This window comes from Electrophorus electricus, chromosome 2, assembly GCF_013358815.1.
Source record: "Electrophorus electricus isolate fEleEle1 chromosome 2, fEleEle1.pri, whole genome shotgun sequence".
Lineage (NCBI taxonomy): Eukaryota > Metazoa > Chordata > Actinopteri > Gymnotiformes > Gymnotidae > Electrophorus > Electrophorus electricus.
Window position 1 is genome coordinate 21788050 of NC_049536.1, and position 12283 is coordinate 21800332.

Below are 12283 nucleotides of genomic sequence, written 5' to 3' on the forward strand. Positions count from 1 at the left end.
AGTCAATTATAAGGTCTAGTATATTTGAAGAGAATGAGAAAATATACTGTGTAATTCACAAAAACAGTATAAAACAATAGATGTATTAATCCTAAAGCATTAACCTGAAAATAACACAATTGTTTCATACGTTGAATCCTACCTGTAAAGTAGATGCGGCTGAGTCACTAGTCTCGGTCAGTCCCGTGCTCCTCGGTATACTGGACACGATGTATCGCGCCCCCTTTGGCACTGGCTGTCTAACTACTAGCTTTCCTTTCCTGGTCTCCGCTAGAAACAAGCTGTACCAGTAGGCATCATTGGAGACCAGGGTGGAATCTGCGATGGTAGAGTTCCTCTCACTGATCACACTGTTCCTACACGGAGGAGCCGCTTTACTGGGCTTTGGTTTCTGACACTTCAGTACGATGGTGACCAATATAGTGATTAGTAACAAGAATGACACCGAGCCCAGTCCGATCACAAGATACAGGTTCAAGTCTGAGAAGATGTCATATTCTAAAGGCACTTCAGTCATGTCAGCGTATGTTTTAAGTGCGGTCTCCACTGTGGACAATTTGATGGTGACTGTAGCAGACAGAGAGGGATCTCCGTTGTCCTTGGAGATCACCACCAGCCGTTGGTGGCGTGAGTCTCTGTAGCTGAACATTCTCATGGTCCGGATCTCTCCATTGTACTGGTCCAAGCTGAATAATGTAGCGTCAGTGTTTTGGAGAAACTGGTACGTGATCCTGGAGTTGTGGACTGAGTCGGTATCAATGGCAATAACTTTGGCTATCAGAGTTCCTTTATCGGTGGTGATCTGGGTATTTTCTCCTCCACCACTGAGCCGTGCGCGCGCCATGGAGACACTATGACAGGTGTGTTGTCATTCTGGTCCATAATAATAATGTGAACAGTAACATTACTGCTGAGTGGAGGAACACCAGAGTCTCTGGCCTCGATGTGGAAAAGGAACTCCTTCTCTATCTCATAATCAAACGTCTTTAGTGCATAAAGGTTTCCATTCTCTGGATTAATGGAGAACAGCATGGACATGGAGGTGTTCACTATTTCCTTTTCTATTATGAAATAAACCAGATATTGATTTTCATGGAGGTCTGGATCAATAGCAGTTATTGAACTTAATAAAGCTCCTGGTGTATTATTTTCCATAACATCTATTGTGTAGAATGTCTGTGGAAACTTGGGTACATTGTCATTTATGTCAAGAAGTTCTAAATTTATTGTTTCATTATCAGATAACGGCGGGTTGCCCCTGTCTCTAACTGTAAATGTGATGTCATATTCTGGAACCTGTTCACGGTCTAATGGTTCAGAAACTACCAACTCAAAGTAGTTGTCAGTTGATTCTTTAAGCATAAAAGGTAATTTATCTGAAATATGTATGTCTATTTCCCCATTTTCTCCTGAATCTTTATCACTCACACTAACCACTGCAATAACTGTGCCTACAGATATATCTTCTTTAATGGGGCTTAAAAATGATTTTATGGAAATTTCTGGATGATTGTCATTCATATCCGTTATTACAATTGTTAACTTACACTGCCCTGTTAAGGAATTTGTCCCTTTGTCTGTTGCTATAATTTCCATATCATAAATTTTAAATTCTTCATAATTAATCATCTCTTTAACTCTTATCTCCCCATTGTTTTGATTTAAACTGAAAGTCTCCTGTGTTTTCTCCGAAGTATAAAGACTATATGAGTATATTATGTCTGAATTTGTGCCCTCATCTCTATCTGTCGCGTTTAATTTTACCACAAGGCTTCCAATAGGGGAATTTTCTATTAAGTATATGGTGTAGCTGTCCTTATCGAACTGCGGGGCGTTGTCGTTTGTATCCAAAACGCGAACAATAATACTGGCTGTTCCCGAGCGCGCGGGCACTCCGCCATCCACCGCAGTGAGTATCAGGTTATGAATAGACTGCTCTTCTCTGTCTAAAGATTTTTTCATAATCAAGTCCGCAAATTTGGAACCATCTCTGCCAGTTTGTATTTCAATTGTAAAGTGGGCGTTTTCACTTAAATAATAAGTATTTATCGAATTACTGCCGATATCTGGGTCCAGCGCATTATTCAGAGAGAATCTTTCCCCAGCGGGCGTTGATTCGGATATATCCAAGTGCATTGTATCTCTCCTGAAATGTGGAGCATTGTCATTGATATCTATAATTTCAATTTCAATGTTAAACATTCTAACTGGATTTTCTATCGTTGCATCTAGTTTTAGAAAACATGCCATTTTGGAATTACAAAGATATTCTCTGTCTATCTTTTGTACAATATACAGCTCTCCAGTTTCTTTATTGATATCCAAATATTTCTTCGTAGCAATCGTATCCAAGCGGATTTTCCGTTTGTTTAACGTGTGCACGTCCAGCCCTAAATCGGCGGCTAAATTTGCGACCACAGATCCTTCCTCCATTTCTTCCGGGACTGAATAATGAGTAACGGCAGGTACGGTTTTAAAGAGAGTAGACAGCGTGAAGAAAATCAAGACGTACCTTAACCAAGCTTGGCCTTTCATTTTCGCTCCAGTTGTTTCCGATTTGAGGTCACAATATCACAAGAAGACCTGATATTTCCGAAACGTCACAATAGGCAGTACTTAAGGGAAAATCTAGCACCGCGTGCAAAGACAACAAGACAACGCTGTACAGCTTGAAGCGAGGAAGAAAAACGCAACCACAGACGATGCCCTCGTCCGAATATGATACAGTCATGGCGACTATTAAATTACACTGTCCCGGTACATTCTCAGGAAGCACAGCGACTCTTTGCGCTCAAGGGAAGCAGGTACACCGTTCCCGAAATGTAGAGACAACTTTAGCAAAGAATAGTTCGTTTTAAAATCATGTCTAATAAAAATAAATAAATAAATAGAAAATATAACGAAATAATTAAACAGGAAAGAAAAGGGAAACTAGCATGTGTTCATATACTGCCAGTGCAATATGGTAATGTACAGTAGCAATGGAAATAAAGTATGTTTTTAACTCAATCTTTATTTGTAAGATCTCCAGATCTGAGCAGAACTGCATGAGATCCAAAAATCCATTAAACAATCACAGTGTTGAGCTTCAAGCACTGAAGTTTGTCCAAACGAATCACTTAGTCTAATCTAAATATTATTTTTAAATGTTATATTCTTTGCCTTCCTTTCAATCAAATCCAACATTTTTCATAATACAAATTCTCTAATTCTCAGAGCCTTTAAATGTGTATATATAAGTCAACATGTGTTCACATGTAGAACTTAGCAGGTATTTTTTAAGAGTGGCGGAGATGAGAGATAAGATGAACAGCAGTATGGCACTTTATAAGCAGAACAAGAAGTGAATTCACCATAAGGAGAAACCTGAGATCACCAGTGGCATCAGAATTTCGGCCCTTCATTGTACACTTATGCAGTCTTTCCCTGTAGCTGTATGAGCTGAAGCACACTGTGACGATTACGTTCAAAGTGATACAGATGCCTAAGCACGGACAAGTGAGTGAATCTGAGAGTTTGCATAGCTTACTATGGCCACTAGTTAAGCAGAGGAACTATTAGACATTTGTTTATTTAATTGCGCTTCCAAGTCAGGTGAAAACAGGTCTGCTTACAATGGAGTAGCTGAGGTATTGTAAATGAAAGCTCATATTAACGGTGTTCACAAATAATACAACCTTACACAGGGAAGATGGAGATTAAGTCCTTTTTTCTCTAGTATGAAAAATATCTCCAAGCTGGTGCTTGTTTTGCCAACCTGGTACTACTAATGTTAATTCATAAATTGAATTTGAATTTTCAGTTGAATTTTAAATGGAATGGCATTGTTTGATTAAAATATTTATTTAAGGGATGAATTAAACAAACCAAGCCGACATTTCTATGAATGGGCATTAGTTTTAAGGATGAAGATGTTTTTTTTTTATATCAAGTGTCTGATAGTAAACATAGACACATTCCTGCTGCATATACAGAAATGATTTAAGCTGGTGGAGTACATTAAATATAGTCCTTCAAGTTCATCCAAGCTAAGCATCATAAACTAGCAGTGGTAAGACCATAAGCACTGTTCTGGGGTCAGGCAAAGTACCATGCGGATGTATATATTGAGAAGTGTCACTTTTGTTTTCAAAGGTGCCAAGGCCCAAAACTGATTTGCCCTTAAGAAATGCACGTATCATGAGAACTGGAGGTACTGGCTAAATATTAGCTTTTGCTGGAATAAGACACTTAGTAAAAGAAAAGTCTGCCATGATGATGAAATACTGCTTATCCTCAGTTATGTCACGGAATACTTGCCTCCCCCGAGTCACATGGTTTGGCCTGCCACGTGCAGTGGGAGGGCTGTTTTGTCTGTAACCACACCTGCACCTCGTTTGTTTAAATGCATATAAACCTGTGTCAAAGTGTAAAGAGTGTTGGGTATTGTTGGCATAATGTCTGAATGTAACGTGTTTATGTTAGATGTATTCTTGTATATCGTGTTTGTTTAACATTAAGCGTTTCATGTTCTTTGTTTGTGATAAGTGTAAGTGCCGTTGTGTCGTTTAGGTAAATAAATGTACGTCCCAGTCACTGGAATCTGTGCATCCTGCCCCTCGCCCTGCGGCACTCAGGGTCACCATGCGTTACAGGTTATAGATAAAAGCATTTTGTATTTCACATTATAAAGGTCCTTTACCCCAGTTACTTTGGCTATTGAATGCACAAAGTAATGTAAATCACAGATTCAGCATATTCAAGCTTTACAGAGATCCACATTGTCCAGTTGCTCAGGACTGGACCATAATGTGTACATTACTGGTTGAAGAAACTGAAGGGTTATTTCTTCTTATGTAGTGGTTCAGTGAGAGAACCAGTAAACCACTGCTGTGTTTATTCAGATTATTTTTCTGTGTTTGAACACATCAAATATGTTAGGAAGGTTCCATAATTGAACTCCAGTAGCCATAATAATAATGCTGGTAAACAGTATTTTTGGTGTATAACTCAAGAGGAGTTTCATAAAGAATGAAATGTCCTTTCCTTTTTTGCTTTCTAATTGTCACATGATCAACCCCTATGCTCCAATTTAACAAAATATCAGGAAAATTAAAATTTTACATAATAGGCCATTGAGCCATTAGGTAATGTGAACTAAGTAATAATTTAGAAACTGCTCGACATGCAGGAGTTTTAAACATACAGTGTGAGTACAAGTATATCCACAAAAGCAGCAAATAATTTTATCAAGTTACAATTGTCTAAGGGACTTAGTAATCATCACTTGTGGTTATTAATTATATAAGTGGTAGGACTTGTAGTAATGGTTATAATAGTAGTAATGTAGTAGTAATTAAACTATTGTTTTATTTTACTAAAATGTTACTTTGTAAATTAAGCCAAATAACTGATAGTTAGAGAACTTAAATGTCACAAATTATTCACTAGACTGTGTCTACATAAAGTTAAAAACATAAAATTGGAAAAAGTAATCAAAAAGTACTTTACCCTACCTGTAAAGTAGATGCAGCTGAGTCACTAGTCTCGGTCAATCCTGTGCTCCTCGGTATACTGGACACGATGTACCGTGCCCCCTTTGGCACTGGCTGTCTAACTACTAGCTTTCCTTTCCTGGTCTCCGCTAGAAACAAGCTGTACCAGTAGGCATCATTGGAGACCAGGGTGGAATCTGCAATGGTAGAGTTCCTCTCACTGATCACACTGTTCCTACACGGAGGAGCCACTTTACTGGGCTTCGGTTTCTGACACTTCAGTACGATGGTGACCAATATAGTGATTAGTAACAGGAATGACACCGAGCCCAGTCCGATCACAAGATACAGGTTCAAGTCTGAGAAGATGTCATATTCTAAAGGCACTTCAGTCATGTCAGCATATGTTTTAAGTGCGGTCTCCACTGTGGACAATTTGATGGTGACTGTAGCAGACAGAGCGGGCTCTCCGTTGTCCTTGGCGACCACCACCAGCCGTTGGTGGCGTGAGTCTCTGTAGCTGAACATTCTCATGGTCCGGATCTCTCCATTGTACTGGTCCAAGCTGAATAATGTAGCGTCAGTGTTCTGCAGAAACTGGTATGTGATCCTGGAGTTGTGGACCGAGTCAGTATCAATGGCAATAACTTTGGCTATCAGAGTTCCTTTATCGGTGGATCTGGGTATTTTCTCCTCCACCACTGATCCGTGCGCACGCCATGGAGACACTATGACAGGTGTGTTGTCATTCTGGTCCATAATAATAATGTGAACAGTAACGTTACTGCTGAGTGGAGGAACACCAGAGTCTCTGGCCTCGATGTGGAAAAGGAACTCCTTCTCTATCTCATAATCAAACGTCTTTAATGCGTAAAGGTTTCCATTCTCTGGATTAATGGAGAACAGCATGGACATGGAGGTGTTCACTATTTCCTTTTCAATTATGAAATAAACTAAATACTGATTTTCATGGAGGTCTGGGTCGTGCGCTGTGACCGAGCTCAGTAAAGCTCCAGGAGCGTTGTTTTCTATGACTTGTATAGTATAGTGTGATTGTGGAAACTGTGGGATGTTGTCATTAACATCCAGCAGCTCTAATGTTAAAGTTTCATTATCAGATAATGGAGGGGTGCCTCTGTCAGTAACAGTAAACGTAATGTCGTATTCTGGGACCTTTTCGCGGTCTAACGGTTCAGACACCAAAAGTTCGTAATAACTGTCAGATGATTCTTTCAGTGTAAAAGGTAATTTATCAGAAATATGTACATCTAATTGACCATTTTTTCCGGAATCTTTATCACTCACACTAATAACTACAATAACTGTGCCCACAGCTACATTCTCTTTTACCTGACTTGAAAATGATTTTATGGAAATTTCAGGATGGTTGTCATTCATATCTGTGATTAAAATAGTTACTTTGCATTGTCCAGAGAGACCATTAACTCCTTTATCCGTTGCTATGACCTCCATGTCATAAATCCTAAAATCCTCATAATTAATCATTTCTTTAACTCTGATCTCCCCATTTTCAGCATTCAAAGTGAACGTTTCCTGCGTTTTCTCTGATGTATAAAGACTGAACGAATACACTATATCCGAATTGGATCCTTCATCCAGATCCGTCGCGTTTAACTTTACAACAAGAAAACCAATTGGAGAATTTTCCATTAAATTTATGCTGTAGCTCTCGCGATCAAATTTCGGGGCGTTGTCATTTGTATCCAAAACGCGCACAATAATGCTGGCCGTGCCGGAGCGCGCAGGGACGCCGCCGTCCACGGCGGTTAGTATCAGATTGTGAATGGCCTGTGCCTCTCGATCCAAAGCTTGTGTCAGAATTAAATCAGCAAATTTGGAACCATCTCTACCGGTCTGTATTTTAATGTCGAAATGTTCGCTCTCACTTAAATAATACGTTTTAATCGAATTCGTTCCTATATCTGGGTCAACTGCGTTGCTTAGAGAGAAACGCTCACCCGCAGAGGTCGACTCTGATATATCTAAATGTATCGTATCCCTCCGAAACTGAGGTGCATTATCATTTATGTCCACAATCTCAATCTCAATGTTGAAAATCCGCACCGGGTTCTCCAGTGTAACCTCCATTTTAATGAAACATGTCATCGCTGTTTTAAAACAGAGATACTCTCTGTCCATCTTTTCTAAAATATAAATCTCACCAGACTCTTTGTTTACATCAAGATACTTCTTATTCGAAATAATGTCTAACCTCATTTTCCGTTTGCCCAGTGTTTTTACATCCAGTCCCAAATCGGCAGCTACATTTGCGACAATGGATCCTTCTTTCATTTCCTCAGGAATAGAATAGTGTGTAACAGCATACGAACCGCCAAAAAAAAAAGAGAAAAGAAGAAAGACCCACCCGTACCTTCGTAGCTGTGTTTTCATTGTCTCAATATAAAGATCTCGGTATCCGTCATTAAACACTGAGTCCCGAAAAGTGCTATGTATCGATTATAAAAACGTCTTTTCAAATGTTGCCTTGTACGAAATTAAGCATACGTTGGTCCATACCGACAGGCGAAGATGCTGTCATTGCTACGTCATAGGGGTGGGTGTAGGTCTGTCCGACGAAACATTGTCATGGCAACGAAATATAAACGCGTGTTTTCTTAGAGAACAGCGACAGTCTGTGTAAAGGCCTATCTATTTTTTTTGGAGATATGGATGCTTCCAATACGGCAATTGTTAGCAAAGGGACATTTCAGACTCAAAACATGTCGGTATAACAAAGAAGCATGTTTTAGTTTTATCTCTGGATCATGTTTCTTGTACCTACCTTTAAGCTGCTGCAAGCAGTACATTTCTATCATAATAGTTCTTTATTTCTTACCTGTAAAGTAGATGCAGCTGAGTCACTAGTCTCGCTCAGTCCCGTGCTCCTCGGTATACTGGACACGATGTATCGCGCCCCCTTTGGCACTGGCTGTCTAACTACTAGCTTTCCTTTCCTGGTCTCTGCTAGAAACAAGCTGTACCAGTAGGCATCATTGGAGACCAGGGTGGAATCTGCGATGGTAGAGTTCCTCTCACTGATCACACTGTTCCTACACGGAGGAGCCGCTTTACTGGGCTTCGGTTTCTGACACTTCAGTACAATGGTGACCAGAATAGTGATTAATAACAAGAATGACACTGAGCCCAGTCCGATCACAAGATACAGGTTCAAGTCTGAGAAGATGTCATATTCTAAAGGCACTTCAGTCATGTCAGCGTATGTTTTAAGTGCGGTCTCCACTGTGGACAATTTGATGGTGACTGTAGCAGACAGAGAGGGCTCTCCATTGTCCTTGGCGATCACCACCAGCCGTTGGTGGCGTGAGTCTCTGTAGCTGAACATTCTCATGGTCCGGATCTCTCCATTGTACTGGTCCAAACTGAACAATGTAGCATCTGTGTTTTGGAGAAACTGGTACGTGATCCTGGAGTTGTGGACTGAGTCGGTATCAATGGCAATAACTTTGGCTATCAGAGTTCCTTTATCGGTAGATCTGGGTATTTTCTCCTCCACCACTGAGCCGTGCGCGCGCCATGGAGACACTATGACAGGTGTGTTGTCATTCTGGTCTATAATAATAATGTGAACAGTAACGTTACTGCTGAGTGGAGGAACACCAGAGTCTCTGGCCTCGATGTGGAAAAGGAACTCCTTCTCTATCTCATAATCAAACGTCTTTAGTGCGTAAAGATTTCCATTCTCTGGATTAATGGAGAACAGCATGGACATGGAGGTGTTCACTATTTCCTTTTCAATTATAAAGTAAACCAGATATTGATTTTCATGGAGGTCTGGGTCGTGCGCTGTGAGGGAGCTCAGTAAAGCTCCAGGTGCATTGTTTTCTATAACCTGTATGGTATAGAATGATTGTGCAAACTGAGGAACGTTGTCGTTAATGTCCAGCAGTTCTAAAGTTACAGTTTCATTATCAGACAACGGAGGGGTACCTCTGTCTGTAACGGTAAAAGTGATGTCATATTCTGGCACCTTTTCGCGGTCCAACGGTTCAGACACTAAAAGCTGATAATAATTATCAGATGATTGTTTCAATGCAAATGGTAATTTATCAGAAATATGAATATTGATTTTACCATTTTCTTCTGAGTCTTTATCTGTTACACTAATTACTGCAATAACTGTACCTACACTCACATCTTCTTTGATTGGGCTTGTGAATGATTTGATAGATATTTCTGGATGATTATCGTTCATATCTGTTATTAAAATTCTTACTTTGCACTTCCCTGACAAGGAACTTGCTCCTTTATCTGTTGCCACAATTTCCATGTCATAAATCTTAAATTCTTCATAATTAATCGTGTCTTTCACTCTGATTTCACCATTATCTGAGTTTAGACTGAAGGTTTCCTGTGTTTTCTCTGACGTGTATAGGCTGTATGCATACATGACCTCGGAATTTGATCCTTCATCTGCGTCTGTTGCATTTAGCTTGACTACAAGGCTTCCAGTCGGTGAATTTTCCATTAGATATATAGAATAACTGTCTTTGCCGAACTGAGGAGGATTATCGTTGGTGTCAAGCACGCGCACAACAACAGTAGCTGTACCAGTGCGCGCGGGGACGCCGCCATCTATTGCAGTAAGTATTAAATTATGAACAGCTTTTTCTTCTCTGTCCAAAGCCTTTTTCAAAATCAAATCCGTAAACTTTGATCCATCACGGCCCGTTTGGATTTCAATGGAAAAATGGTCACTTTCACTAAGATAGTAGGTTTTTACTGAATTTACACCGAGGTCCGGATCAATCGCATTGTTTAAAGAGAATCGTTCACCAGCTGGGGTTGATTCGGAAATGTCCAAATGCATTGTGTCCCTTCTAAAATTAGGCGCATTGTCATTAATGTCCAGTATTTCCAGCTCAATGTTAAACATTCGCACCGGGTTTTCTATTGTTGCGTCCAGTTTCATTATACACGTTGTAGCGGATTTTGTCGGACAGATATTTTCTCGATCAATCCTCTCAAATATAACCAGCTCACCGCTTTCTTTGTTAATATCCAAATATTTTTTATTAGATAATGTATCGAGTCGTATTTTCCGTCGACCCAATGTCTTAAGATCCAGCCCAAGGTCCGTCGCTAAATTAGCTACAACAGAGCCTTCTTCCATTTCCTCGGGAATAGAATAATGGGTAACAGCCGACGCCATAGTTAAGAAAAATGATGAAATTACGACAACAACATACCTTTTCCTTAGCAGATTCCTCTTTCGAGCATCCATTGTTCATGACGTGAATACAGGGCGTAAAAAAATAAAACAGGAAAACCAAAAGCCACAGTCCCCAGTTCTGACAGTTTAAAGCCGTGTGAAGCCGATTTAGTAAACACGATCCGTCGGATTACTGTCCCTGATCAGATAAATTCTTAGATTGCCACCAACAAAGCACAGACCTCAATACTGGGTGTGTTATGAATCGGTGAAACTACTGCGTTTCTTGGAGAACAGCGACGCTGTGCGCACTGCTGTGCGTTATGCACAAAACTGCATTAGGCAGCAAGTCTGAGAGGATGCAGTGCCAAATTAAACCACATTACTCACTGACACACTTAAAACTGTAGAGCAAAACGTTTCCAAACAATCCAGATAAGCCAAAGAGAATAATAAATCCATATTGTTCAAATTGGTTTTCATGATCACTTCAAACTTTGTACTTATAATCAACCAAAGTATGTCAGTATTTGGAGAAGGCATCTTTTATTATGCAATGCAATTTACGGACCATCCAAAAATAGAATTTCTAAGATTCAAGATCAGATAACTGTGAGTAAAATTATAAGAAAAAAAAATCCCTACCTGTAAGGTAGATGCGGCTGAGTCACTAGTCTCGGTCAGTCCCGTGCTCCTCGGTATACTGGACACGATGTATCGCGCCCCCTTTGGCACTGGCTGTCTAACTACTAGCTTTCCTTTCCTGGTCTCCGCTAGAAACAAGCTGTACCAGTAGGCATCGTTGGAGACCAGGGTGGAATCTGCGATGGTAGAGTTCCTCTCACTGATCACACTGTTCCTACACGGAGGAGCCGCTTTACTGGGCTTCGGTTTCTGACACTTCAGTACGATGGTGACCAATATAGTGATTAGTAACAGGAATGACACCGAGCCCAGTCCGATCACCAGATACAGGTTCAAGTCTGAGAAGATGTCATATTCTAAAGGCACTTCAGTCATGTCAGCGTATGTTTTAAGTGCGGTCTCCACTGTGGACAATTTGATGGTGACTGTAGCAGACAGAGAGGGCTCGCCGTTGTCCTTGGCGATCACCACCAGCCGTTGGTGGCGTGAGTCTCTGTAGCTGAACATTCTCATGGTCCGGATCTCTCCATTGTACTGGTCCAAACTGAACAATGTAGCATCTGTGTTTTGGAGAAACTGGTATGTGATCCTGGAGTTGTGGACCGAGTCAGTATCAATGGCAATAACTTTGGCTATCAGAGTTCCTTTATCGGTGGATCTGGGTATTTTCTCCTCCACCACTGAGCCGTGCGCGCGCCATGGAGACACTATGACAGGTGTGTTGTCATTCTGGTCCATAATAATAATGTGAACAGTAACGTTACTACTGAGTGGAGGAACACCAGAGTCTCTGGCCTCGATGTGGAAAAGAAACTCCTTCTCTATCTCATAATCAAATGTCTTTAGTGCGTAAAGGTTTCCATTCTCAGGATTGATGGAGAACAACATGGACATGGAGGTGTTCACTATTTCCTTTTCTATTATGAAATAAACTAGATATTGATTTTCATGGAGGTCTGGGTCGTAAGCGGTG

At 40.5% G+C, this 12283-nt stretch overlaps 2 protein-coding genes across 2 annotated transcripts; both read right to left on the reverse strand.

The window, feature by feature from the left end:
• Nucleotides 1-124: 124 nt before the first annotated feature.
• On the reverse strand, nt 125-2535 carry LOC113575559 (protocadherin alpha-C2-like). Its single transcript, XM_027007133.2, is given in 2 exon segments — nt 125-796; nt 799-2535. Coding segments are annotated over 2 exon segments (2409 nt in total).
• A 5747-nt stretch (nt 2536-8282) lies between these two features.
• On the reverse strand, nt 8283-10714 carry LOC118240572 (protocadherin alpha-C2-like). Its single transcript, XM_035521471.1, has one exon. The coding sequence runs from the start codon at nt 10663-10665 to the stop codon at nt 8308-8310; it is 2358 nt and encodes a 785-aa protein (XP_035377364.1). The 5' UTR covers nt 10666-10714; the 3' UTR covers nt 8283-8307.
• Between the last annotated feature and the right edge of the window lie 1569 nt (nt 10715-12283).